Source organism: Tachyglossus aculeatus, chromosome 3 (genome assembly GCF_015852505.1).
Source record: "Tachyglossus aculeatus isolate mTacAcu1 chromosome 3, mTacAcu1.pri, whole genome shotgun sequence".
NCBI lineage: Eukaryota > Metazoa > Chordata > Mammalia > Monotremata > Tachyglossidae > Tachyglossus > Tachyglossus aculeatus.
In genome coordinates, this window is record NC_052068.1 from 35,952,689 (window position 1) to 35,979,018 (window position 26,330).

Genomic DNA, 26,330 nt, shown 5'->3' on the forward strand with positions numbered 1-26,330 from the left:
TGGGCCTAGTCTCCTAGTAAAAACTTGAAAACAGGAGCAGAGCATGATTAAAGTATTTGTCAATTCTCTTCCCAGCCTGTTTGCCTACACCCCCTGTTTCTCCACCTCTATCTTGCCTCAGTAGTGAAACTCTTCCTTGAGGGTCCCAGCGCATCTCACAAATAACCCCAGCCTCCATCTTGGACTGTTCAGGAACCACGACGGCTATGATAGGTAAAGTCCAGGGCCTGGCACATAGTAAGTGCTTAAATACCATAATTATTATTATTACTATTAGAGTCAAAAGACTGCCTGGGATTTGGGAAACATTTGGATTGCTGTGTTGTATGATTTACAGCTCAAAGTCCCACCTCCCTTTTCCCCAACACCTGACTCGCCCCCTCCCACCCACCCCCAACCACCCCCAACCTGGTCCACCCCTGTTACAAATTCCAGAGATTATATAATTTAAAGTTTGGAGCAATTGGGTCAGGAAATTCTATAAAGCACCTCTTGATGGGATCGTCTCAAAGGATTCGGTTTCATTAACATTTCATAGATCAAAGTCCACCAGACTGTCATGATGTTGGACTAAGTTCAGTATCTTCAATCTGTTTGCCAAGTACAAGGGCAAAGTGGAACTAACAACTACACTATGTTCTACAGGGGTGTTTCCACAAGAAATACTGAACACGGTCTCCTCATTTTGACCCCCGTTCTCACAGTGGGACGGTCCGAAGGGACAGCTATTTCATGTAGCCTCATTTCAGCTCCATTCAACTGGACCGGTGGTAAGTTTATCTTTCAAGAACTGTAGATTTTGCTTCTTAGATAAATGCTTTCTGATATGCGACTTGCCACTCCGCAGAGTTCCAGCAGTTTGGAGTCCCTGGAGATCGTTGTAAAGTATTTATTACAACTCCAGTTGGCTGCTGTGAAATATTTATTCCAACTCCCGTTGGCGGGTCACGCACAGAACTTTCTCCCTGGTTGTGTTTCTTACCAAGGGTCACTTCCCTTGTCGTTTCTGGGTTCACTGCCATTTGAAAACAAATACTAGCAAAGTGAAGAGGAGAACTGTCCCATTTGGACTCTGATTCATCTAAGATGATTCTCCTATACTTTCCCAAGTGTTTAGTAATGCAATACGCTTCTGTGACCCTCAATAAACAGTAGCTGGAAGACCAACTGAACTTTCCCAAGTCAAGTGTGGAAAATCACCTAATTCTGGGGCTGAAGCAATGGTAGCCCCCAGTTCAGATTGAAGCAATCAATCAATCAGGTAATCAATGATATTTATTGCACAGTTACAGTGTGCAGAACACTGTACTAGGCACTTGGTGAAAAAACTACACAGTCATTTCATCTGATGCTCCTGGGTCACTGGCCTTCAGTCGGAGTTGGAAAAAATGGAAAAGAGCTAAGAAAGAACCAAAACAAAAAAGGATAGCCGGCTACACTGTTAGCATCATTCTCAATTATTGTTTTATATTTTTGCTTGCTCCTGAATAAATCAGTCAGCGAATAGTGTTAATTGAGTGCCTACTGTGGGCAGAGCACTGCAATATATATAGGTATCCCTACCGGAATAAACTGCTAAAGGTGAAATTGATGTGTGTGTGGGTGTGTGTATATGCGTATGGCTTAAATGGCCAAGTGGAACCCACAGTCTTAGCCACACTGCACACAAAAAGACTGCCCTGTGTTATGTTGTCATGCTTAATGTTCGCAGCATCTGGTGCTATATCCTCTTTGATGTTCTTGGCTCTGATTCCTTATGAAGCTTTAGCTAGAAAAGAGATGCTCCTTTCTTTCTGGCAGGGCAATATACCGGCCTGTTCGCATCACTAGTCCTAGTCTCCAGCTGGGATAAACATTGTCTGAAGTTTTGTTTTACTGTGCCCTTTTAATGTTTCCTCTGCCCTCCTTCCTTGCAGTTTCCCAATTTCAGCTCTTCTTACAGCAGCTGCTTGAGTAATTGCTTAATCAATTGTATTTATTGAGTGCTTACTGTGTGTAGAGCATTGTATTAGCTACTAAGGGGAGTACAGCATAATAGAGTTGGTAGACACGTTCCCTGCCCACACCAAGCCTACAGATTATCAGGGGAGACAGGTATTAACATAAATGAATAAATTATGGATATGTACTGGGCTGTGGGACTGAGGGAGGGGTGAATAAAAAGTGCACATTCAAATACAAGGGTGGCGCGGATGGGAGCGGGAGAAAAGGAAATGAGGCCTTAGGTGGAGAAGGGGACCGTGATCATCTACTGAATATGAAGAGAGAGAGCGTTCCAGACCAGATGTGGGCGAGAGGTGGGCGGTGAGATGGACAAGATCAAGGTACAGTGAGAAGGTTGACGTAAGAGGAGTTAAATGTGTGGGCTGTGTAGAAAATCAGTAGTAGGAAAACAGGGCAATAAGGTGAGAGGGGGCAAGTTGATTAGCGCTTTAAAACCCGTGATAAGGAGTTTCTGTTTGTTGCCAAGGTGGATGGGCAAACACTGGAGGCTTTTGGAGTGGGGAAACATAGACCTACTCTAAACTCGTGGGAAGGGAATGTGTCTGTTTATTGCCATATTGCACTCTCCTAAGCAGTAGAGTGCTCTACACATAGTGAGTGCTCAATAAATATGATTGACTGATTGACTAAATGCTTTTGTATTAAAATGATCCGGGCACCAGAGTGAAATACGGGCTGGAGTCGGGAGAGACAGGAGGCAGGGAAGGCTGATTCAGTAGATTAAGTGCTTGGATTAATGTAGTACCAGTACAGATGGAGAGGAAAGGGTAGAATTGTGTGATGCTGTGAACGCTGAATAGACAGGATTTTGTGCCAGATTGAATATGTGAGAAGCAGCGTGGCTCAGTGAAAAGAGCACAGGCTTTGGAGTCAGAGGTCATGGGTTTGAAACCCGGCTCTGCCACATGTCTGCTGTGTGACGTTGGGCAAGTCACTTAACTTCTCTGAGCCTCCATTACCTCATCTGTAAAATGGGGATTAAGACTGTGAGCCCCACGTGGGACAACCTGATCACTGCATACCCCCAGAGCTTAGAACAGTGTTTTACACATAGTAAGCACTTAACAAATGCCATTATTATTATTATTATGATATGTGGGTTGAATGAGAGATATGAGTCCCGAATACACCAAGGCTACAGGTTTGTGAAGCAGGGAGGATGGTGTTGCTGTCTACAGTGATGGGAATTCAGGGGGAGGACAGGGTTCGAGTGGGAAGAAAAGGAGTTAAGTTTTGGACCATGGTGATAATACCATGGAGCAGAAAGGGACCTCCTGAAGCAAAATAGTGCACCTCCTGCTTCTCTGTAGACTTAACATCACCAACTTTTTAACTTTCTCAGTATCCCTCCTCCCCCTTCCCTTTCCTTTGAAGCCCATATTATTTGCCTCTACCACCCCCTCCAGATTTTTGTAGCTGTCATCTACCGCCCCCCTGGCCCCATCTCCAACTTTTTAAACCATTTTGACCCCTTTCTCACCTTCCTTCTCTCTTTTTCCATGCCCACTCTGATCCTTGGAGACTTCAACATCCACATGGATGTCCCCTGTGACTCCTCTGCTGCCCACCTTCTATCTCTCCTTGACTCTGCCAACCTCCTGTTCCACACCACCTCGCCCACTCACCAACTTGGTCACACCCTCGGCCTCATCATCTCCTACCGCTGCACTATCTCCACGCTCACCAACTCTGAAATCCCTCTCTCTGAACACAACATTTTCACCTGCCTCCCCTCTTACACTCCTCCACCCTGTAAATCTATATTACTACTCCACAGAGACCTCCGCTCTCTTGACCCCATCCATCTCTCTCAGTGCATCACACCCCACCTCACCTCCTTATCCTCTCCACCCACTCTTGATGACCAGATTACTGCTCTCAACTCCACCCTCTCTATGCAACTCAGCTCGCTCTCTCCCCTTTCCCTTCGTTGCTCCTGCACCACTAACCCACAGCCTTGGATCACTGCCACTGTCCTCCTCCTTTGCTCTTATGCTCAAGCTGCTGAACACTGCTGGTGAAAGTCTAAACACCAAGCCAACCTTGTTCACATTAAATTTATTCCTCAATTCTAACTCTCTCCTAGACAACCTCCAATCTGGCTTCTGTCCCCTATACTCCACCAAAACTGCCCTCTCATAGGTCACCAATGAACTCCTTAATACAATGGCTCCTACTCTATCCTAATTCTCCTTGACCTACCAGCTGCCTTTGACACTGTGGACCATCCCCTTCTCATCAACACACTATCCAACCTTGGCTTCACAGACTCTGTCCTCTCCTGGTTTTCCTTTTATCTCCATCTCAGTCTCCTTCATGGGCTCCTCCTCTCCCTCTCATCCCCTTACTGTAGGGGTTCCTCAAGGGTCAGTTCTCAGTCCCCTTCCTTTTTCCATCTATACTCACTACCTTGGTGAACTCATTCGCTACCATGGCTTCAACTATCATCTCTATGCTGGTGACACCCAAACCTACATCTCCACCCCTGTTCTCTTGCCCTTCCTCCAGGCTCATATCTCCTCCTGCCTTCAGGACATCTCCATCTGGATGTCTGCCCACCATCTAAAACTCAGCATGTCCAAGACTGAGCTCCTTATCCTCCCTCCCAAACCCTGCCCTCTCCCTGACTTTCCCATAACTGTAGATGGCACTACCAACCCTCCCGTCTCACAAGCCCACAACCTTGTCACTTGTCATCCTTGACTCCACTCTCTCATTCACCCCACAAGTCCAATCTATCACCAAAACCTGCCCGCCTCACCTCCACAATATCACCAAGATCCTCCCTTTCCTCTCCATCCAAACTGCTACTTTGCTGGTTCAATCTCTTGTCCTGTCCCAAATGGATTACTGGCATCAGCCTCTTTTATGATCTCCCACCCTCCTGTCTCTCCCTGCTTCAGTCAGTACTTTACTCTGCTGCCCATTGTACAGAAACACTCTAGGCAGGTCACTTCTCTCCTCAAAATACTCCAGTTGTTGCCTACAAACCTTCCAATCAAGCAAAAACTCTTCACTCTCAGATTCAAAGCTCATTACCTCGCCCCTTCCTACCTCACCTCCCTTCTCTCCTTCTGCAGCCCAGCCCACACACTCCACTCCTCTGCCGCTAACCTCCTCACCGTACCTCATTCTCGCCTGTCCTGCCATCGACCCCTGGCCCAAATCCTACCTTTGGACTGGAATGCCCTCCCTCCACACATCTGCCAAACTAGCTCTCTTCCTCCCTCCAAAGTCTTACTGAGAGCTCACCTCCTCCAGAAGGCCTTCCCAGACTGAGCCCCCTTTTTTCCTCTCCTTCCCCTTCTCCCCTCCTCATCGCTCTCCTCCCTCCCTCTACCCTACCTCCTTCCCCTCCTCACAGCACTTGTGTGTGTTTATACATATTTATTACTCTATTCATTTTATTAATGATGAGTATATAGTTATCATTCTACTCATTCTGATGGTACTTCTTCCTTGCTGTTGTTTGTCTCCTCCTTCTAGACTGTGCTCCAATTGTTGGGTAGGGACTCTATATGTTGCCGATTCGTACTTCCCAAGCGCTTCGTACAGTGCTCTGCACACAGTAAGCTCTCAATAAATATGATTGAATGAATGAAGGAATGAAAGAAATGAGTCTTCAAAAGTAAGCCCATTTGGAATTATTAACAAATTGAGGTTTCTTCATTCCCCAGGGCTTGCGGGGTGCTTTTCTGCAACTGATCAATCAGTGGTATTTCTTGAACACTTACTGTGGGTACTAAATGATTGGGAGAGTACAATACAACGGAGATAGTAGTCACGTTCCTTTTCCACAATGAGCTTAAAGCCTAGATATGAGCTTACAGTCCAGAGAGCACAAATCCAAGTCTTCCCCAAAGTAAAGCATCTAATTGCATGTTGTAAACATGCAGCAGGAGTTTTACTACATGACCCAATTTGACTCCTATACTTCCTTTCTTACCAATATTGCAACCAGAGAGAAGAGAAGTAAGACGTAGGAAAGATGCTCATGCACTTCATAAATAATAAATAAATAATAAATAGATGGTATTTATTGATGTTATCATGAGTGGATGTCTGAGTACCCAAGATGAGCTAGAAGGTAGTCCTAGAGAAATATAGTTCCCAAAAGGCAATCTTTGGCCCAGAGTAACCCCCTACTAAAGTCTGATTGTGGCTAAATGCAAGACTTGCCCCATGCAGGCTGAGAGGTAAAAAGTAATTTTCTTGAGGAAGATGACGGTGATGATGATGATATTTGTTAAGTGTTCACTATGTGCCAAGCACTGTTCTAAGCGCTGGGGTAGATACAGGGTAATCAGGTTGTCCCATGTGGGGTTCACAGTTTTAATTCCCATTTTATCAATGAGGGAACTGAGGCCCAGAGAAGTGAAGTGACTTGCCCAAGGTCACACAGCAGACAAGTGGCAGAGCTGAGATTTGAACACATATCCTCTGACTCCCAAGACCGTGCTCTTTCCACTAAACCACGCTGCTTCTCCATAGACAGAGAGGCAGACATGGCCAGTGACAGGTGATGGATGCAAGAGATGAGGACTCTTACAAAAGTGGTCTTTTGTAGGAGTAGTTGTGGCAGTAGTAGTAGTAGTAGTAGTAATCACAATAGAAGACACCAGTGTGGCATCCATATGGTTAATCTGTGGAGTCACAAGGGAGAGTTAAGATAATCCTGCCAAGTAAATTCATTTTTTCAGAGCTGTATCCAAATGTGATATCATCTCTAGCGTCCTCATTTCTACCACTCTTTTCCACGAAGGAGAGGGCTCTGGAGAATCACTTTCTAGATTTATGTAATTGAACTAGAGGTAAGTTTGTTCTTTGAGGAATATACAGTTCATGACTTGAATACAAAATTTTGATTGCAACTCATCTCACTGGTCCATCTGGGCAGGTTGGATCCTACGTAGTTTTGACGAACTGCTCTCTGTACTTGGTTTTTCTAGAAGTACATTTCCCTTGCTAATTCTCTATCAATTCTATCTCTCGGCAAGGGAGAGAAAGAGAGACAGACTGAGAGAGAAACAGAGACAGAGAAAGGGAAAGAAAATCAGAGAGAGAAGAACAGAAATAGAAATAGAATGGAGGCAGAGAGTGGATGCCACTCATGGTGGTATACCAATCAATCAATGTTATTTAATTATTGAGGACTCACCGTGTGCAGAGCACTGTACTAAATTCTTGGGAGAGTACTCTATAACAAAGTTAGAGGACATATTCCCTGCCCACAAGGAGCTAACAGTCTGGAGACTGTAAGCCACCCAAAGTGTTGGCCATGGTCTAAAAACAGCCTTGTGCCACCCACCCCCTCTCCACCCCCTGCCATTCACCCACTTACCATTTGGAAATTTAAGATCAGGTCTTTCCTGGCCATGTAAAGTGAAGAACGAAGTCATTTTGACCCCAGGCATTTCTAAGGTGATTGACCTATACTTCCTTCAGGTCGAAGGTATAAAAGATGTCTCCACTTGAATCGCTCAGTCTCCTCGTCCTGGGACTCTGCCTGGGGATGGCACGAAGCTTAGAACCAATGAAATGTGAAGAGATATCAAAGATTTGCAATGGCAATCCTTGTTGTATTCTGGGACAAAATGGGCTTCCAGGCCAAAATGGAAGAGATGGGCTACCAGGGCTGCCAGGACTTAAAGGAGAGAAAGGTATGGACAGAACTGTGATAAAGAGCTGCTAAAATTGGAACTGTGATAAAGAAGCATTCAAGTCTCTTTTGTATTTTCACTCCTGCATCACAATGACCCCTTTGCAAAATTTCAGAAATCTCAAAACCCCTTGTGGGGAATACCTGTTGACTTAGTCTCCTGATTTCTGGGTTCCTTCTTTTTGGATATGTCACAGTAGAAATTCCCGCTCTAAAGGAGGAGAAGAGATCTTACCTTCTTTGTGTGTTGCCATGCTAGTTATTGATCTATAGGCTCTCTGGCTGAAATAAGAGGTTTTGTCAGGATTGATCTGGCCTACTAGATGAAGCATAGGCCTGAGAGCCAGAAGGACTTAGGTTCTAACCTTAGCACTTCTATTTGTCTGCTGTGTGACATTGGGCAAGTCACTGTGCTTCTCTGTACCTCAGTTACCTCATTGGTAAAATAATAATAATAATAACTGTGGTATTTCTTAAGCACTTACTTTGTGCCAGACACCTTCCTAAGTGCTGGGGGCATACAAGCAAATCAGGCTGGACACAGTCCCTGTCCCACATGTAAGCACTTAACAAATGCCATTAAAAAATACTCAAAACAATAGGAACTGCTGAGGAGTCCCCCTCTGGTAGAGAAAAAGTTGCCCAAGCGATAATAATAATAATAAAAATGATGGTATTGGTTAAGTGTTTACTGTGTGCCAGGCACTGTACTAACTGGTGGAGTGGATACAAGAAAATCGAGTTGGACACAGTTCCTGCCCCTTGTGGGACTTGCAATCTCAATCCTCCTTAAACAGATGAGGTAACTGAGGCACAGAAAAGTGAAGTGACTTGCCCAAGATCACATAGCAGCATGGCTCAGTGGCCCGGGCTTTGGAGTCTGAGGTCATGGGTTCAAATTCCGGCTGTATGACTTCGGGTGGACTGTGAGCCCCATGTGGGACAACGTAATCAGTTTGTAACCTCCCCAGTACTTAGAACAGTGCTTTGCACATGGTAAGCATAGTAAGCGCTTAATAAATGCCATTATTATCATTATTATTATCATTATAGTGAACAAGTGGCAGAGCTGGGATTAAAATCCATGACCTTCTTACTCCCAGGCCTGTGCTCTACCCACTATGCCATGCTGCTGGCTTGGGAAGAATTCTGAGCAATAGATGAATGGGAAGAAATAAAGTGAGATTGTCATTGTTTTTTTTTTTTCTTTTTCCCACAATAGGAGAGAGTCTGAGGGGAATTCAAGGTCCCCCAGGAAAAGCAGGGCCTCAGGGGCCAGCCGGACCAGAGGGACCAAAAGGTTCAAAAGGAGATATGGGAGAATGTTCAGGTAAGGAGACTGGATCATTGGGAATTTATTGATATATCCTGGGCAGGATATCCTGTATTCCAAGCATTACATATTGAACTGTATCATTTCCCCAGCCCATTTCTATGTTGAGAGACATCACTGTTCTTAGATTCCAGTCCCTAATTTCCAGCCTTGAATCAGTGCATCAAAAATTCAGATTATGTTCATTAATCTTAGCGTATCCTCCGATGGAACTGTAGGCAGTAAACACCTTGGGGAACGGGATCAATAAATCAATCAAGGGTATTTATTGAGAGTTTACTGTGTGCAGCGCACTAGTACTAAGCACTTGGGAGAGTACAATATAACAGAATGGGATAACATCTCACAATTCTGTTTTATTGTACTATCCCAACTACAACATACACTGCATGCTTAAGAATAATAATAATATCAATAATAATGGCATTTATTAAGCACTTACTCTGTGCAAAGCACTTTTCCAAGTGCTGGGGACGTTACAAGGTGATCAGGTTGTCCCACGGGGGGCTCACAGTCTTAATCCCTACTTTACAGATGAGGTAACTAAGGCACAGAGAAGTTAAGTGGCTCGCCCAAAGTCACACAGCTGACAACTGGTGAAGCTGGGATTTGAACACCACCGATTGACTGAGTTGGAACAATTTAGCATTTGGATGGGTTTAAGATGTCTTTTACAGGACTAGCCTGCTTTAGTTTCACCCAACCTTCTTCCTTTATTGAAGGTTCATGGATTTGAGTTTTCAATTTGTCCTATCCTTCAGCTGAAGTGTCTGATTCTGACTGACCCCTCTAGATTGTGAGCTCCACATAGGCAGGGAACATGTTTACCAACTCTGTTATATTGTTACCTCCCAAGTGCTTTCTTTGTTCAGTGCTCTGTGCACAGTAAGCACTCAGTCTAATACCATTATTTAAATGATTGTCTGATCGGAAGAACAACACGGGAGGGAAAAATCAAATTAGAAAACTAAGAAAGAAATGCTTCCTTCTGGAGATTGCTCAGTAACAGTTGAGGAAGAATTGCCGAGATATTAAACTGATCCCCAAATTAGCTGAATTCTGCTATAATGTGGCAGTTGTGCTCTGGGATAACCTCATATTATGAGAAGAATGCATTATAGTATCCTTGGACTCATTGAAAATTAATGGGTTGTAAGGAGAAGCAGCGTGGCTCAGTGGAAAGAGCACAGGCTTTGGAGTCAGAGTTCATGGGTTCAAATCCCGGCTCTGCCAATTGTCAGCTGTGTGACTTTGGGCAAGTCACTTCACTTCTCTGTGCCTCAGTTACCTCATCTGTAAAATGGGGATTAAGACTGTGAGCCCCCTGTAGGACAACCTGATCACCTTGTAACCTCCCCAGCACTTAGAACAGTGCTTTGCACATAGTAAGCACTTAATAAATGCCATCATCATTATTATTATTATTAAGGATGGGGTAGGTAGATTGCATCTGATTTTTGTTATAAATTCCTGTATGATTGTTATTATGTTGACTAATGGAATAATGCATAACACCCTCTGCTCTTTTAAACATTGTCAAGTTGTGAAACACCAAGAAAAACAAAATACTGTATGACCCACTTCAGCAAGTCTGATGGCAAAGGCTGGGAAACATAATAGCATCATGTCTTGGCGGATGCTATGTTCATGCACAAAATCTTTCTTTCCCACTCAGAATACACTTGCATCGGCTGGTCAATTTTGCTATGATGCTGGTGTTTGTGGGAACAATGTTAACTACTTCTCCCATTATGTTCTATCGTGAAAACCCTTGCTCTAGCAGAACTGGCTGTGCTTAGTAGCAAATACTCAAAATCTCAAACTGAATCATAATATTGCATCTCTCCCCCAATTCAGTTTCATTTGCTTGATTTTAGTCAACCAGGGCCTGCTGACAAACCTACAAGGAGAAATCCAGGCTCTTCAATCCGAATTGAACAGAATCAAAAAATGTAAGATTTTTTCATGATGTAGTTGTTTCTTTCCATACGGCATTTATAGCAAAAGAAGAAGAGGTAATTTAAAATGTTGTTTATACTAGTGATTTCAGTAGGATCCCTTCTTGCTTCTCTGGGTTACAAGGATTATTATTCTAACTGAATCATCATAACATAAGAATATGTTTGTAATCAATGTTATTACTTGGTTAAGTCAACAGTATGCACAACCCAGCAATATTGTCATGGTTTTTGTTGAGCACTTACTGTGCACCAGGCACTGTACTAAGTGCTAGGCAGATTGGCAAAGTCCATGGCACACATGGGGCTCACAATAACAATAATAATAATTGTGGTATTTGTTAAACACTTACTATGTGCCAGACACTGCACTAAATGCTGGGGTGGATACAAGCAAATTAGGTTGGACACAGTCCTTTTCTCACATGGAGCTCACAGTCTTAATCCCCCATCCCACATGGGACTCACAGTCTTAATCCCCAGTTTACAGATGAGGGAACTGAGTCACAGAGAAGGTCACACAGCAGACAGGTGGCAGAGCGGGAATTAGAACCCAGGTCCTTCTGACTCCTGGGTCCATTCTTTAGCCACTAGGCCTTGTCGCTAATCAATCAGCTCGACCCCTTCTGTCTTACCTCGCTGATTTTCTACCAAAACTCAGCCCTCTCACTTTGCTCCGTCAACGCTAACCTAGTCACTGTACCTCAGTCTCATCTATCTCACCACTGATCACTTGCCCAAGTCCTGCTTCTGGTCTGGATCTCTCTCTGTCTTCATATATTCATTCGATCGTATTTATTGAATGCTTACTATGTGCAGAGCACTGTACTAAGCACTTGGAAAGTACAATTCAGCAATAGAGACAATCCCTGCCCACGCCGGGTTTGCAGTCTAGAAGATGACAGACCTCCATTCTCCCCACGTTCAAAGCCTTACTAAAATCACATCTCCTATAAAGAGACCTTTCCCAACTAAGCTCTCATTTCCACTACTCCCTCTCTCTTTTGATCATTTGGATGGGAACCCTTTAAGCACTGGATTTTAATCCCACCCTCTGCCCCCCAGCTCTTACATATATATCCTTAATTTATTTTGATGTCTAAACAGTAAGCTCACTGTGGGCAGAGAATATGTCTACTAACTTGCAGCGTGGCTCAGTGGAAAGAGCGCAGGCTTGAAAGTCAGAGGTCATGGGTTCGAATCCCAGCTCCACCACTAATCAGCTGTGTGACCTTGGGCAAGCCACTTAACTTCTCTGTGCCTCAGTTACCTCATCTGTAAAATGGGGATTGACTGTGAGCCCCAAGTGGGACAATCTGATCACCTTGTATCACCCCCAGTACTTAGAACAGTGCTTTGCACATAGTAAGGGCTTAACAAATACCACCATTATTATTATTATTATTATTATTTTCCTCTCCCAAGTGCTTAGCACAGTGCTCTGCACAGTAAGTATTCAATATCATAGATTGACAGGCTGATTGATCTCTGCCCTCAAGGAGCCTACGGTAAAATAGGAGAGACAGACATAAATTATCCACAACTTTTCTCCTAAGGGTAGGAGGGAAATCAGAGCTATAACTTGATTAAAAAGTAGAGGGGAAAATGGAGAGGTGAATAAATATTAGAGTAAGTTTAATCGATATGTGCTGGAACTGTAGTTGACTGTAAATACTTACACTCTGGGAAGAGCTGAGAAGAGCTAGGAAAAAGTTGTGAAGTACTGCCTAGTGGATAGAACATGGGTTTGGGAATCAGGAAGACCTGTGTTCTAATCCCTGCTCTGCCACTTGTCTGCTGTGTGACCTTGAGCAAAGCACTTCACTTCTCTGTGCCTCAGTTATCTCTTCTGCACAATGGAGATTAAGACTGTAAGTTCCATGTGGACAGGGACGGTCTCCAACCTGATTAATTTATATCTAGCCCAGTGCTTAGTAAGTACATGGTAAGCAGATAACGAATACCATAAAAAGGGATGGCGTTTGCTGTATTTGAAGGGGCAAGGAATTCCAGACTGTGGGAAGGGTGTGAAAGATGAGAGTGAGGATCACTTGGGAAGACTGCTTGGGAAAAGTAAAGAGAGAGAACTGGAGAAAGGAATCAGAAGAGACGAGATATGTAAGGAGAGAGCTAGTGGACACTACTTGAAACCACTGGACATAATTTTTTGCTTAATGCAGAGGAGATTGGTAAGTATTGGAAGTTTTAGAGGAGAGTAGAGAGATTTGCTGAGTAATAACAGTAGTTAAGTGTTTACACTGTGCCAAGTGCCTGGGTACTTTTAAAAGAATCACATCAGGCACAGTCCAAGTCATATGGCTGGGGAAAATTTGTAGACTGTGGTCTACAAATGAGGAAACTGAGGCACAGAGAAGTGAAGTGATTTGCCCAAGATCACACAGCAGACAAGCGGCAGAGCCAGGGTTAGAATGCATGTTGCCGAACTCGCATAATAATAATGATATTTGTTAAGTGCTTACTATGTTCCAGGCATTGTTCTAAGCATCGGAGTAGATACAAGATAATTGGGTTGGGCACAATCCCTGACCCACACGGGGCTCAGAGTCTTAATCCCCACTTAAAGAAGAGGGAACTGAGGCACAGAGAAGTTAAGTGACTTGCCCGAGGTCACACAGCAGACAAGTGACGGAGCCAGGATGAGAACCAATGACCTTCTGATTTCTAGGACCATGCTGTATACCCTAGGCCACGCTACTTCTCAAGAAGCATATCTATGCTCTTTCTAATGGGCCATGTTAATCTCCAATCTACATTAAAAAAAATGACTCTGGCAGCAGACTACAGTTTAGACCGCAGACTGAGCCCCCCTCCTTCCTCTCCCCCTCCTCCCCCTCCCCATCCCCCCTGCCCTACCTCCTTCCCCTCCCCACAGCAACTGTATACATGTTTGTACAGATTTATTACTCTATTTTACTTGTACATATTCACTATTCTATTTATTTTATTTTGTTAATGTGTTGTTTTCTTCTTTGTCTCCCCCTTCTAGACTGTGAGCCCACTATAAGGTAGGGACCATCTCTATATATTGCCATCTTGTACTTTCCAAGCGCTTAGTACAGTGCTCTGTGCACAGTAAGCACTTAATAAATACGATTGAATGAATGAATGAATGAACCACAGAGGGAAAGGTTGATGGCAGGGAGACCAATAATAAGGCTAATGTAGGAAATGAGTCGAGACATGTCAAGAGTTTAGCAGGGTGCTGACTGTTGCTTAGCAATGTACCATCACAATTTTCCCCTATAGTTCTCCAACTTTCCCTCTGTTACCTATTATGAGCCACTCACACATTAATTGATCCAAACCCCAGTGCTGGCTTTCTTCTCCTTCTTACAACCCAGTGTTGTTTTCTCATCATTCCACCTCCCCCATCTTTTTCTTTCCCTTCCTTCAAATCCCAAATCATCTGCCTCCGCCGCCAACTCCAGATTCTAGTACGGGTCATCTACCACCCTCCAAGTGTCTCTTCCAACTTCATTAACCATTCTGGTACCTTTCTTGATCGCTCTCCAATGACTTCTTCCCCACCACTTTGAAACATGCCCATTTCTCCCCTATCTTAAATAAACCCCTCCCTTGACCCCACAACTCCTTCCAGATATCTCCCCATCTCCCTTCCTCCATTCCTCTCCAAACCCCTTGAAAGAGTTGTCTACCTCTGTTGCCTCAAGTTCCCCTCCTCCATTTCTCTCCTTGACCTTCTCCAATTTGGCTTCCATCCCCTTCACTCCACAGAAAGTGCCCTTTCAAAGGTTACCAGTGATCTCCTTCTCATCAAATCAAATGGCTTCTACTCCATCCTAACCCTCCTCAAACTCTCAGCTGCCTCCAACATTTTGGACCACCCCCCTCTCCTGGAAACATTATCCAATATTGGCTTCACTAATACTGTCCTCTTCTGGTTCTCCTCCTATCTCTCTGGTGGCTCATTCTTCACCTCTTTCATGGGCTCCTCCTCTAGTCTGTAAGTTCACTGTGGGCAGGGAATGTGCCTGTTTATTCTTATATTATACTCTACCAAATGCTTAGTACAGTGCTTTACACACAGTAAGTGAAAGCGCTCAATAAATACGATTGAATGAATGAATAAATGCCTCCCACCTAACTAAGGATGTCCCATAAAGTTCAGTTCTGGGTCCCTTCTATTCTCCAACTACACCCACACCCTCAGAAAACTCATTTGCTCACATGGCTTCAACTTCTACCTCTATGAATTGATACCCAAATCTGCATTTCTCCCTCTCTGCAGTCTCTCATTTCCTCCTGCCTTCAAGACATCTCTGTTTGGTTGTCCTTCCATCACGTCAAACTTAATATGTCTGAAACAGAACTTCTTATCTTCCCACCCAAACCGTGTCCTCCCCCGACTTTCCCATCACTGTAGATGGCACCATCATCCTTCCTGTCCCACAAGACAATAATCTTGGCATCATCCTTGACTCCTCACTTTCATTCAACTCACATATTGAATCCATCACTAAATCCTGTCAGTTCCTCCTTCACAACATCACTAAAATTATTTTCTTCCTCGCCATCCAAACTGCTACCACATTAATCCAAGCACTTATTCCATCCCTCCTTGATTACTGCATCATCCTCCTTGCTGACCTCCCTGCCAACTGTCTCTCCCCACTCCAGTCCATACTTCACTCATTTTCAGTTCAGACCATGTTTCCCCACTCTTCAAGAATCTCTAGTGCCCCAGTAATAATAATAATAATAATGATGGTATTTGTTAAGCAATTAATATGTGCTAAGCACTGTTCTAAGCACTGGGTTGGATACAAGGTTATCAGGTTGTCCCACATGGGGCTCAGTCTTAATCCCCATTTTACAGATGCGATAACTGAGGCATAGAGAAGTTAAGTGACTTGCCCAAAGTCACACAGCTGACAATTGGTGGAGCCGGAATTAGAACCCACGACCTCTGGCTCCCAAGCCCATGCTCTTTCCACTAAGCCAGGCAGCTTCTCATAGCCACGCTGCTTCTCTTCAGAAGCGCTGCAGGCCCACCTCCGCATCAAACAAAATTCCTCACCATTGACTTTAAAGCACTCAATCACCTCACCCTCTCCTACTTCCCCTCGTTACTCTCCTACTACAACCCCATCCCTACACTTCACCCTTCTAATAGTAATCTTCTCACTGTACCTCATTCTTGTCTATCTCAAAGCTACCTCTCCCGCAAGTCCTTCCACTGGTCTGGAATGTCGTCTCTCCTCATATTTGACAGGCGATAGATCTCCCCCTCTTCTTATTGAAGTCACAGTTCCTCCAAGAGGCCTTCCCTAACTGAGCCCTATTCCTCTCTTTTCCCACTCCCTTCTGCATCACCCTGACTTGGCTTCCTTTGTTCATCCCCCCTCCCAGCCTCACAGCACTTATTTACATATCTGTAATTTCTTTATTTATTTCCATTCATGTCTGTCACCCCTCTAGACTGTGAGCTCACTCTGGGCAGTGAATATTTGTGTTTATTGTTATAATGTACTCTCTCAAGCTCTTGATAGAGTGCTTTACAAACAGTAAGCACTCAATAAATATGATTGAATGAATGAATAAATGAATGAATGAATGAATGCGGGTGCTCCACTCTAAAGCCTTATTTTCCTCCACTTCAGTGGATGTTTTCCTTTCTTCGTTCAATGATTCGACTGCCAGTGTTCCATTGTCCTTTTATTGGCTGCATATCTTCACTGACCTTCCTGTCTCCTTTCTCTTCTCTCTTCAGTCTTTACTACACTCCGCTACCCAGACCATTTTTCTAAAATTCATTCATTCATTCAATCCATTCATTCATTCAGTCATATTTATTGAGCACTTACTGTGTGCAGAGCACTGTACTAAGCGCTTGGGAAGTACAAGTTGGCAACATATAGAGACGGCCCCTACCCAACAACGGGCTCACAGTCTAGAAGGGGGAGACAGACAACAAAACAAAACATGTAGACAGGTGTCAAGTCATCAGAATAAATAGAATTAAAGCTAAATACACATCATTAACAAAATAAATAGAATAGTAAATATGTACAAGTAAAATAAATAGAGTAATAAATCTGGACAAACATATATACAGGTGCTGTGGGGAAGGGAAAGAGGTAGGGCGAGGGGGATGGGGAGGAGGTGCGCTCTCAGTAGGGCTTTGAAAGGAGGAAGAGATCTAGCTTGGCAGATGTGTGGAGGGAGGGCATTCCAGGCGAGGGGGAGGACGTGGGCCGGGGGTCGACGGCTTATTCAGAGCACTGTACCAAGCACTTGGTAGAGTACAATCTAACAGAGTTGGTGGACCCGTTCCCTGCCCACAACAAGCTTACAGTCTAGAGGACTTTCACTGTTATTATCACTGTTATTACATTATTATATTGTTGTTAATAATGATAATACTGTGCTTAATAATAGTTGTGGCATTTGTTAAGCACTTACTATCAATGGTATTTATTGAGTGACTGCTATGTGCAGAGCACTACCCACCCACCCCCAGAGACTGTAAATTCATTGTGGGCAGGAAATGTATCTGTTTATTGTTGTGTTGTACTCTCCCAAGTGCATGCTTAGTACAGTGCTCTGTACACAATAAGTGCTCAATAAATATGACTGACTGCATGAATTAATGCTAAGCATTTGGGAGAGTAAACTACAACAGAATTAGCAGATACATTCAGCCCATGTCTCCCCACTCCTCACAGACCTCCAGTGGTTGCCCATCCACCTCCACATCCAACACCTTTATGGCACTCTCTCAGTTCCCCTCTCTTGCCCTACCTACCTGATTTCCTATTACAACTCAGTCCACACACTTGTCTCCTCTAACCTTAACTTACTCACTGAACCTCAATCTCATCTATCTCACCTCTTATCCTTTGCCCGTATTTATTTATTTAATCATACTCATTAAGTGCTTACTGTGTGCAGAGCACTATACTAAGCGCTTGACACTGTACTAATCCTCCTCTGCCCTGAAACTCCTCATATGGCAGACCACCACTCGCCCCACCTTCAAAGCCTTATTAAAATCACCTTTCCTTGCTTCCCAAATTAATTCCCCTTTCTCCCCTACTCCCTTTTGCTTCTACATCACCTCTGCACACGGATCTGTATCCTTTAACCACTTGGAATTCACCCCAAACTCAGCCCCATGGCACTTATATATGCATCTATAATTTTTGTATTGAGTTTGATGTCTGTCTCCCCCTCTAGACTGTAAGTTCCTCATGGGCATGTCATTGTACTCGCCCAGCTTTGTATTACAGTGCTCTGCACACAGTAAATGTTCAGTAAGTATCATTGATTGATGAATCGATTCCAAACTCAGGGCCAAGCATTTATGCATGTTTTACTTGCAGTGACTTACTGGAAAATACCCATCCGCACTCACTGCTGGGTTTCCCCCTGGATTATCTTATTAGTGTTTTGCTTAATCCAAGTTTAAGTAAAGCACTGAGTCAAAACCTGTGTCCAGGACAGAATTTGGATCCTAGAGGGGTGCCAAGTGAGAAGTGAGAGCTTGGATGACTGTTAGAGGTTAGAAGAAAACCATAGCAACAGTGTCAGTGACTAAGGACCAGGTTCTACAGTTTCTTCCCTGTGCCCCCAACCCTGCAAGCCCCTGACTCCCTGGATTCCCCCTTCTAACTCCAGAGAAGTTGACTAGAGAAAGTTTGTTTGTTTATTAAGGAGAATCCGTCCGCACATCTCTAACTTTCATTGCAGTAATCCATCCCTCCCATAGATTTTAGTCGCACCCTGATCAATGGATCTTTTTCATTCCTTCATTTTCATTTCTTCACTAATGAAATCCCCTCCAGGCACAAATACAAGTGATGTGTAAAAAATTAAAATAGATAAAACTGATAAAACAGAATAACAACCCTAAAGGTCAACAGGATGCTAACATAAAAAGGCAGTCTGGTATTGCACCTCAAAGGTTAATGGACTGTCTTTCTGCTGAACCACGGTCAATCAATCAATTAAGCAATCAGTGGTATTTATTAACTATCTATTGAGTACTTGGGAGAGTCCAACAGAAGTTAAATGAACAGTGTCAGTGGCAACAGCAGTTGATGACTGCTTTATCGTCATCCTTTATTTCTGATTAAATGAGGGTGTCAAGGGTGAGGCTCTCAGAAATCTAGATAATAATAATTGTGGGACTCATTAAGTGCTTACTACGGGCCAAGCACTGTTCTAAATGCTGGGATAGATACAAGTCAGTCAGGTTGGACACAGTCCCTGTCCCACAAGGGCCTCATACCCTTAATCCCCATTTTACCGATGAGGTGGCTGAGGCCCAGAAAAGTGAAGTGACTTGTCCAAGGTCACACAGCAGATAAGTGGTGGAGCCTACATTAGAACCCAGATCCTTCTGACTCCCAGGACTATCCACTAGGCCACGCTGGCCAGAGAGGTGATGGTCAGTAGAGTTTTGAGCTAAATGAGGAGGTAGGGAAGGGAAGACTAAGAGCCACTGTCCTGTTAAGAATATGGAGTTACTTAGGGTTGTAGTTTTCTTCTCCCACACCTTTCTGTGTTGCCCTGGCAATTGGATTTGCACTGTTTATTCCCCCCAGCTCAACCCCACAGCATTTGTGTACAGATCCATAATTTACTTATTTATATTGCTTTCTGTCTCCCCCTCTAGACTGTAAGCTTCCTGTGCTCAGGGAACATGTCAATATTCTACTCTCTCAAGCATACAATTCTCTGCACACAATAAACACTCATTGAATCGATTGATTGATTGCCAGAATCTTAATAACTGGTATTTTTTAAGCACTTACCATGTACCAAGCACTGTACTAAGCACTAGAGTAGATACCAAAAAAGAAGATCAAAACCAGTCCCTGTCCCACATGGGGCTCTGAATCCAAGTGGGAGTGAGCATTAACCCCCAATTTACAGTCAAGGAATTTACAGAGAAGTGAAGTGACTTGCCCAAGATCGCCCAGCAGGCAAGTGGCTGAGTCAAGATCAGAACCCAGATATCCTGACTCTCAGGCTCTGGCTCTTTCCACTAGTTTAAGTCTGCAAAGGAGTCTATTCATCCACAGAGGGACACTCCCCTCAAGAGATCACCAGATCCCTGTTTGGAAGCTTTATTGACTTCAGCTAAATATTCTGCTTTCAGTTTTGATCTTCATCAAGGGTAAAAGAGTCGGAACCAAGCAGTATGTGTCTAGGGACGAAGAGACTACATTTGCCAACGTGAAAGTGCTGTGTGAGCAAATCAAAGCCTCCATCGCCCTGCCCAAAAATGCGGAGGAGAATCGGGCTATTCAAGCCTTAGGCAAGAAGAAGAGAGTTTTCCTCGGCCTGACTGACGAAAAGACTGAAGGGAAGTATCTCTCTATGACAGGGGAGAAAGTGACATACACAAATTGGAGATCTGGAGAACCCAATAATGCAGGGGGAAAGGAAAACTGTGTGACAATGCTGGAAGATGGTGAATGGAATGATGTACCCTGCTCGTACCCCCACGGCATAGCAATCTGTGAATTTCCAGCCTAAGGGAGTGGATGGCTCCGGTACCATGGATTTAAAGTTGTGAGACTGGGATCTTGGAACGTAGTTGCCATTCTCTGTATTGAAAAATAATTAGTTATTGATTTTTCACATGAAGGAGAATTGTGATAATCCTTCATAGTTACATTACTAATTAAAACGTACACTTGAACACATGGAAAGAATCAGACTCAGAATTAAGAGGAATCATTCACATTCACCGTCCAAACTCTGGTTACCTGGAAATGTGTTAGCTGGGCAATTTCATACAAGCAGCTATTTTGGATCGCATAGTTTTACTAACTATCGTGGCATGGAGGAGTGGAAGAAAAGAAAGAATACCCAGTCATCTAACAATTCAAAATTAGAATGGACTTCCTATGTTGAGTTCGTAGAAGATAACTAAATATTGACTGGTCTTTCATAAATTTAGGAGCAAATAACAAGAAAGCCGAGAAATGACTATGTAAATATTTGTGAACTCCATACTCTACTACCCCGTGGGCCTCCTAATCTCATTCATACCTCTCCAATCAGGCAGAAGTATCTGGTTGGGTCCCTCCTCTCGGTTCCCTTCCCTTTTACATTGCAGGTGTTGGAAGAAAGTGGAGAACCTATTGTTGGGTAAGGACCGTCTCTATATGTTGCCAACTTGTACTTCCCAAGCGCTTAGTACAGTGCTCTGCACACAGTAAGCGCTCAATAAATATGATTGAATGAATAAAATGTCTACTTACTTCCTCAGCCTCTTCCCCCTTCAATTTATATTGATGCTATTAATGCCTGTTTACTTGTTTTGATGTCTGTCTCCCCCCTTCTAGACTGTGAGCCTGTTGTGGGCAGGGATTGTCTCTCTTTGTTGCCGAATCATACTTTCCAGGTGCTTAGTACAGTGCTCCGCACGCAGTAAGTGCTCAATAAATACAATTGAATGAGTGAATGAACCCCTCAGGAATCGATGCCCTAAGGATGGGGCAGGGGACCAACGCAGAGCTAGTTTGGAGCCATGGCTCTAGGGAATTATCTAGAGAGCATTGTCCACTCCAGATTCTGCTACTGTTTAAATTTCTCAAATCCTCAGGCTGGAATGTCCTCCTGGGTCATCTCGTTCCTTCACCTGCCTCCTCAACAGTTCTTTCACAAAGTTCCTCAGAAAAGTGAGTTCCACGGGCTTTCTCAGGAGCCCATCGCAGTGTTTAACCATCGATCCAGGGCTGCAATAAACATGTGATGCATAACATGAACTCATTGTCCCATTAATTTATAGGACCAGAAGCTTAAGTGGGGACACCAACTTTTCCTTTGGAGCATGGCCTGAACTAGGGGGTGGAATTTTGAGAAGGTGGGGCTTCAAAGGGACAGAGGAGGAAAAGGTGGTGAGGAAGGGAGGAAATAAGGAGGTATTGCAAGAGAAAACAAGAGAAAGGAAGAAGAGAGAGATGGGAAGCAAGAGCTGGAGAGGGCAAGAAATGGAGTGGTCATTTTGGCCCCTCCGATTCTTGTAAGCTTCTTTTTTATGGTATTTGTTAGGTGCTTACTATGTTCCAGGCACCGTAATAATGATAATAATAATGATGGCATTTGTTGAGCGCTTACTATGTGCTATGCACTGGGGGTGTACAAGGTGATCAGTTGTCCTATGTGGGGCTCACAGTCTTAATCCCCATTTTACAGATGAGGGAACTGAGGCACAGCGAAGTGAAGTGACTTGCCCAGAGTCACACAGCTGACAAGTGGTGGAGCCAGAATTAGAACCCATGACCTCTGGCTCCCAAGCCTGGGCTCTTTCTATTGAGCCATGCTGCTTCTCCCATACTGAACGCTGGGGTAGATACAAGCTGATCAGGTTGGACATAGTCCATGTCCCACATGGCTCTCAAAGTATTAATCCCCATATCCCCATTTTACAGACAAGGAAACTGAGCCATAGAGAAGTTAAGTGACTTGTCCAGGGTCATGGAGCAGAAAACTGGCAAAGTCTAGATTCCAGTGGGCAGGGAAGGTGTCTACCAACCTGTTTTATTGTACTCTCCCAAGCATTTAGTACAGTGCTCTAAACTCAGTAAGTGCTCAATAAATGCCACTGATTGAGTGATTGATTGATTTTCCAAATCCAAGGGTGGGGCAGGGTAGTGATACAACCCTTTCTGTCTGAAAAACTGTGGTGGGGCCAAACGGGGAAATGCCAAGCCACTGTGAGTCATGACTCCTATGATCTTCATGGAGTGGGTACCTGAGAGATCAGGTGATTGAGATATTATGGACAAAGAGCGTCCATCAGAACTTGGGTTTATTTCTTTCTATTTATCATTGCGATCACCTCTGTTTCGGGCAATCCCTTAAAACGGTTTTTTTAATGGTATTTGTTAAGTGCTTCCTATGTGCCAAGTCCTGTACTAATCTCTGCTGTAGTTACAAGATAATCAGGTTGGACACAGTCCCTGCCCCGCATAGGGCTCCACAATCTTAATCATCATTTTCAGATGGAGTCACTGAGGCATGTAGAAATCAAGTGACTTGTCTAAGGTCATGCAGCAGATAAGTGGCGAAGTCAGGACTAGGCTTCAGGTCCTTCCATCTCCCAGGCCCGTGCTGCTTCTCTAAATATATTTTAAAATGGGGGACAAGCAGCTCAGTATATAGCTTATTGCTTGGCACGTAAACAACTCTTAACAAATACTATCATTATTATTGTAGCAGACACTAGATTTGTTGACTTCTCCAGGATAGAGAGGTTGAAAATGAGATTAACTATTAGGGTAACCATTGTCCTAACAAGGATTCCTCAATGGAATAAAGCAGCATTAAGAAGCAGCATACCTAGTGGATATCAATCAATCAATCAATCAATCGTATTTATTGAGCGCTTACTTTGTGCAGAGCACTGTACTAAGCACTTGGAAAGTACAAGTTGGCAACATATAGAGACAGTCCCTACCCAACAGTGGGCTCACAGTCTAAAAGGGGGAGACAGAGAACAAAACCAAACATACTAACAAAATAAAATAAATAGAATAGATATGTACAAGTAAAATAAATAAAGAAATAAATAGAGTAATAAATATGTACAAACATATATACATATATACAGGTGCTGTGGGGAAGGGAAGGAGATAAGATGAGGGGGATGGAGAGGGGGACGAAGGGGAGAGGAAGGAAGGGGCTCAGTCTGGGAAGGCCTCGGATATAGCACGGGCCTCGGAATCAGATGGACCTTGATTTTTATCCTGGCTCTGCCATTTGTCTGCTGTGTGGCCTTGGGCAAGTCACTTAACTTTGTGTCTCAGTTACCTCATCTGTAAAATAGGGATTAAGACAATGGGTCCCATGTGGTACAGGGATCGTGTCCCACCTAACTAATTTGTATCTACCCCAGCATTTAGAACAATGCCTGGCATATAGTAAGTACTTAAAAAATGCCATTTAAATAAGTAAATAAATACATAAATAAAAGCCCCTACCTGACTAATTCCAAAATCTCTCCCTCTACTCCTCTGTTCATTTCTCTTAGTGATTAATTAAGGAGCAGGAGAAGTTATTCTGGTTTCAAATCATGACTGCAGGCCAGATAGGGCCATTGCCAGAAAAAACAAACACCAGGACAAGGGATGAATCCTGGTATCAGGGACAGGGGGAAGCCCCTGGAAAGGGACAGGGAGTTTTCCATATCCCCGGTGTTTCAGGGACAGAGCGTCCTAATGATAATGCATGACATGGATTCAGGAAGAAGAAGAAGAAGAAGAAGAAGAAGGAGAAGGAGGAGAAGGAGGAGGAGGAGGAGGAGGAGGAGGAGGAGGAGGAGGAGAAGAAGAAGCAAGAAAAGAAGAAGAAAGAAAAGAAGAAAAGAAGAAAAGAAGAAGAAGAAGAAGAAGAAGAAGAAGAAGAAGAAGAAGAAGAAGAAGAGGAGGAGGAGGAGAAAAAAGAAGAAGAAAAGAAGAAGAAGAAGAAGAAGAAGAAGAAGAAGAAGAAGAAGAAGAAGAAGAAGAAGAAGAAGAAGAAGAAGAAGAAGAAGAAGAAGAGGAGAAAAAAGAAGAAGAAAAGAAGAAGAAAAGAAGAAGAAGAAGAAGAAGAAGAAGAAGAAGAAGAAGAAGAAAAGAAGAAGAAGAAAGTAATAATAATTATGGTATTTGTTAAGCACTTACTATATGCCAGGCACTGTAATAAGTGCTGGGGTTGATACAAGGTAATCGGATTGGACACAGTCCCTGTCCCCCATAGAGCTCATTGTCTTCATCCCCACTTGACAAATGAGGGAACTGAGGCCCAGAGAACTGAAGTGACTTGTCCAAGTTCACACAAAAGACAAGTGGCAGAGCTGGGATTAGAACACACGTACTCCTGACTCCCAGGTTTGTGCTGTATCCACTAGGCCATGCTGCTTCTAACCATAGTAATCACATATCCCAGAAACAACCAGGGCAATAAAAATTAATCAATCAATGATATTTATTGAGCGCTTACTGTGTGCAGAGCCCTGTACTAAGCACTTGGGAAAGTACAATATCACAGAGTTCATAGACATTCCCTGCTCATAAGGAACTTACAGACCTCAGGAGGAAAGGCAAGCAATATAAATTTAAAAATTACAGATATGTTCCCAAGTGTCACATTAGGCTAAGGATGGAGTGATTATCAAGTGCTTAAAGGACACAGATCCAAATGCTCAGGTGGCACAGAAGAGAAAGGGAGTAGGGGAAAAGAGGGCCTAATTCTTGGAGCAAATGTGATTTTGATAAGGGTTTGAAGGTGGGGAGAGTAGTCATCTGGTGTATACGGAGGAGGAGGGAGTTGCATGTTGGAGGGAGGACCTGAGCAAGGGGTCAGCAGAGGTACAGTGAGTAAACTGATGTTGGAGGAGCAAAGTGTGAGGACTAGATTGTAGTAGGAAATCAGCAAAGTAATATAGGAGGGGGCAAGCTGATTGAATGTTTTAAAGACAATAGTAAGGAGTTTTTGTTCGATATGGAGGTGGATGAGCAACCACTGGAGGTTCTTGAAGAGTGGGGAAATATGGATTGAACTTTTATTTAGGAAAATAATACTAGGCAGCAGAATGAAATAAGGACTGGAGTGGGGAGAGAAAGGAGACAACGAGGTCGGCAGGGAGGCAGGTGCAGTAATCAAGGTGGGATATGATAAGTGTTTGGATCAGTGTAGTAGCAGTTTGGGTAGAGAGTAAAGGGTGGATTTTGGAGATGTGAAAGTAGAACAGACAGGATTTGTTGACAGATTGAATATGTGGCTGGAATGAGAACGTTGAGTCAAGGATAATGCCAAGGTTAGGGGCTTGTGAGATGGAGGATAGTAGAGTTGTCCACAGTGATGAAAAGACAGGAGGATGACAGAGTTTGGGTGGGAAGATGAGAAGTTCTGTTTTGAAGAATATATTACATTTGAGGTGTCAGGAAGACATTCAAGTAGAGAGATATTTTGATATTTGAGGAAATCAAGACTTCAAAGATGGAGAGAGGTCAAAGCTGGAGAGGGAAATTTGGGAGCCATAGAGATGGCAATAGAAGTCATGGGAGCAAATAAGTTCTCTGAGTGAGTAGGTGTATATAGAGAATAGAGGGGGACCCAAAACATAACCTTGAGAGTGTTAGGCAGAGGTGGAACCTGTGAAAGAGACAAACAAGGAACAGCCAGAAACATGGGGAAAAGCAACTGAGGACAATGTCAATGAAGTCGTTTGAATAATATTTCAAAACGAGTAGGTGGTCCACAGTGATGAAGGCAGCCAAGAAGTTGAGGAGGATTAGAATGAAGTAGAGGCCGTCAAATTTGGAAAGAAGGTCATAAGTGATTTTTGAGAGGACATTTTCTGGTAGTGAAGGGGGTGGAAACAGACTGGAAGGAG

At 43.6% G+C, this 26,330-nt stretch overlaps 1 protein-coding gene across 2 annotated transcripts; it reads left to right on the plus strand.

Moving 5' to 3' along the window:
* Window positions 1–221: 221 nt before the first annotated feature.
* LOC119925894 (mannose-binding protein C-like) lies at window positions 222–21,165 on the plus strand. 2 transcript variants are annotated; one of them, XM_038744408.1, is made up of 6 exons: window positions 222–237; window positions 646–770; window positions 7,450–7,664; window positions 8,886–8,993; window positions 10,874–10,948; window positions 20,100–21,165. In XM_038744408.1, the coding sequence occupies exons 3-6, from the start codon at window positions 7,466–7,468 to the stop codon at window positions 20,477–20,479; spliced, it is 762 nt and encodes a 253-aa protein (XP_038600336.1). In that variant the 5' UTR covers window positions 222–237; window positions 646–770; window positions 7,450–7,465; the 3' UTR covers window positions 20,480–21,165. The 2 variants fall into 2 exon arrangements, with proteins under 2 accessions (XP_038600336.1, XP_038600338.1); XM_038744410.1 differs by lacking the exons at window positions 222–237; window positions 646–770 and adding an exon at window positions 1,244–1,261.
* The last annotated feature ends 5,165 nt before the right edge of the window (window positions 21,166–26,330 follow it).

Coding starts and splice junctions, on each gene's coding strand:
- LOC119925894 (XM_038744408.1), top strand. CDS start 7,466: ATGTCTCCACTTGAATCGCTCAGTCTCCTCGTCCTGGGACTCTGCCTG. Junction 7,665..8,885: donor AGGACTTAAAGGAGAGAAAG/GTATGGACAGAA, acceptor TTCCCACAATAG/GAGAGAGTCTGAGGGGAATT. Junction 8,994..10,873: donor AGATATGGGAGAATGTTCAG/GTAAGGAGACTG, acceptor GCTTGATTTTAG/TCAACCAGGGCCTGCTGACA.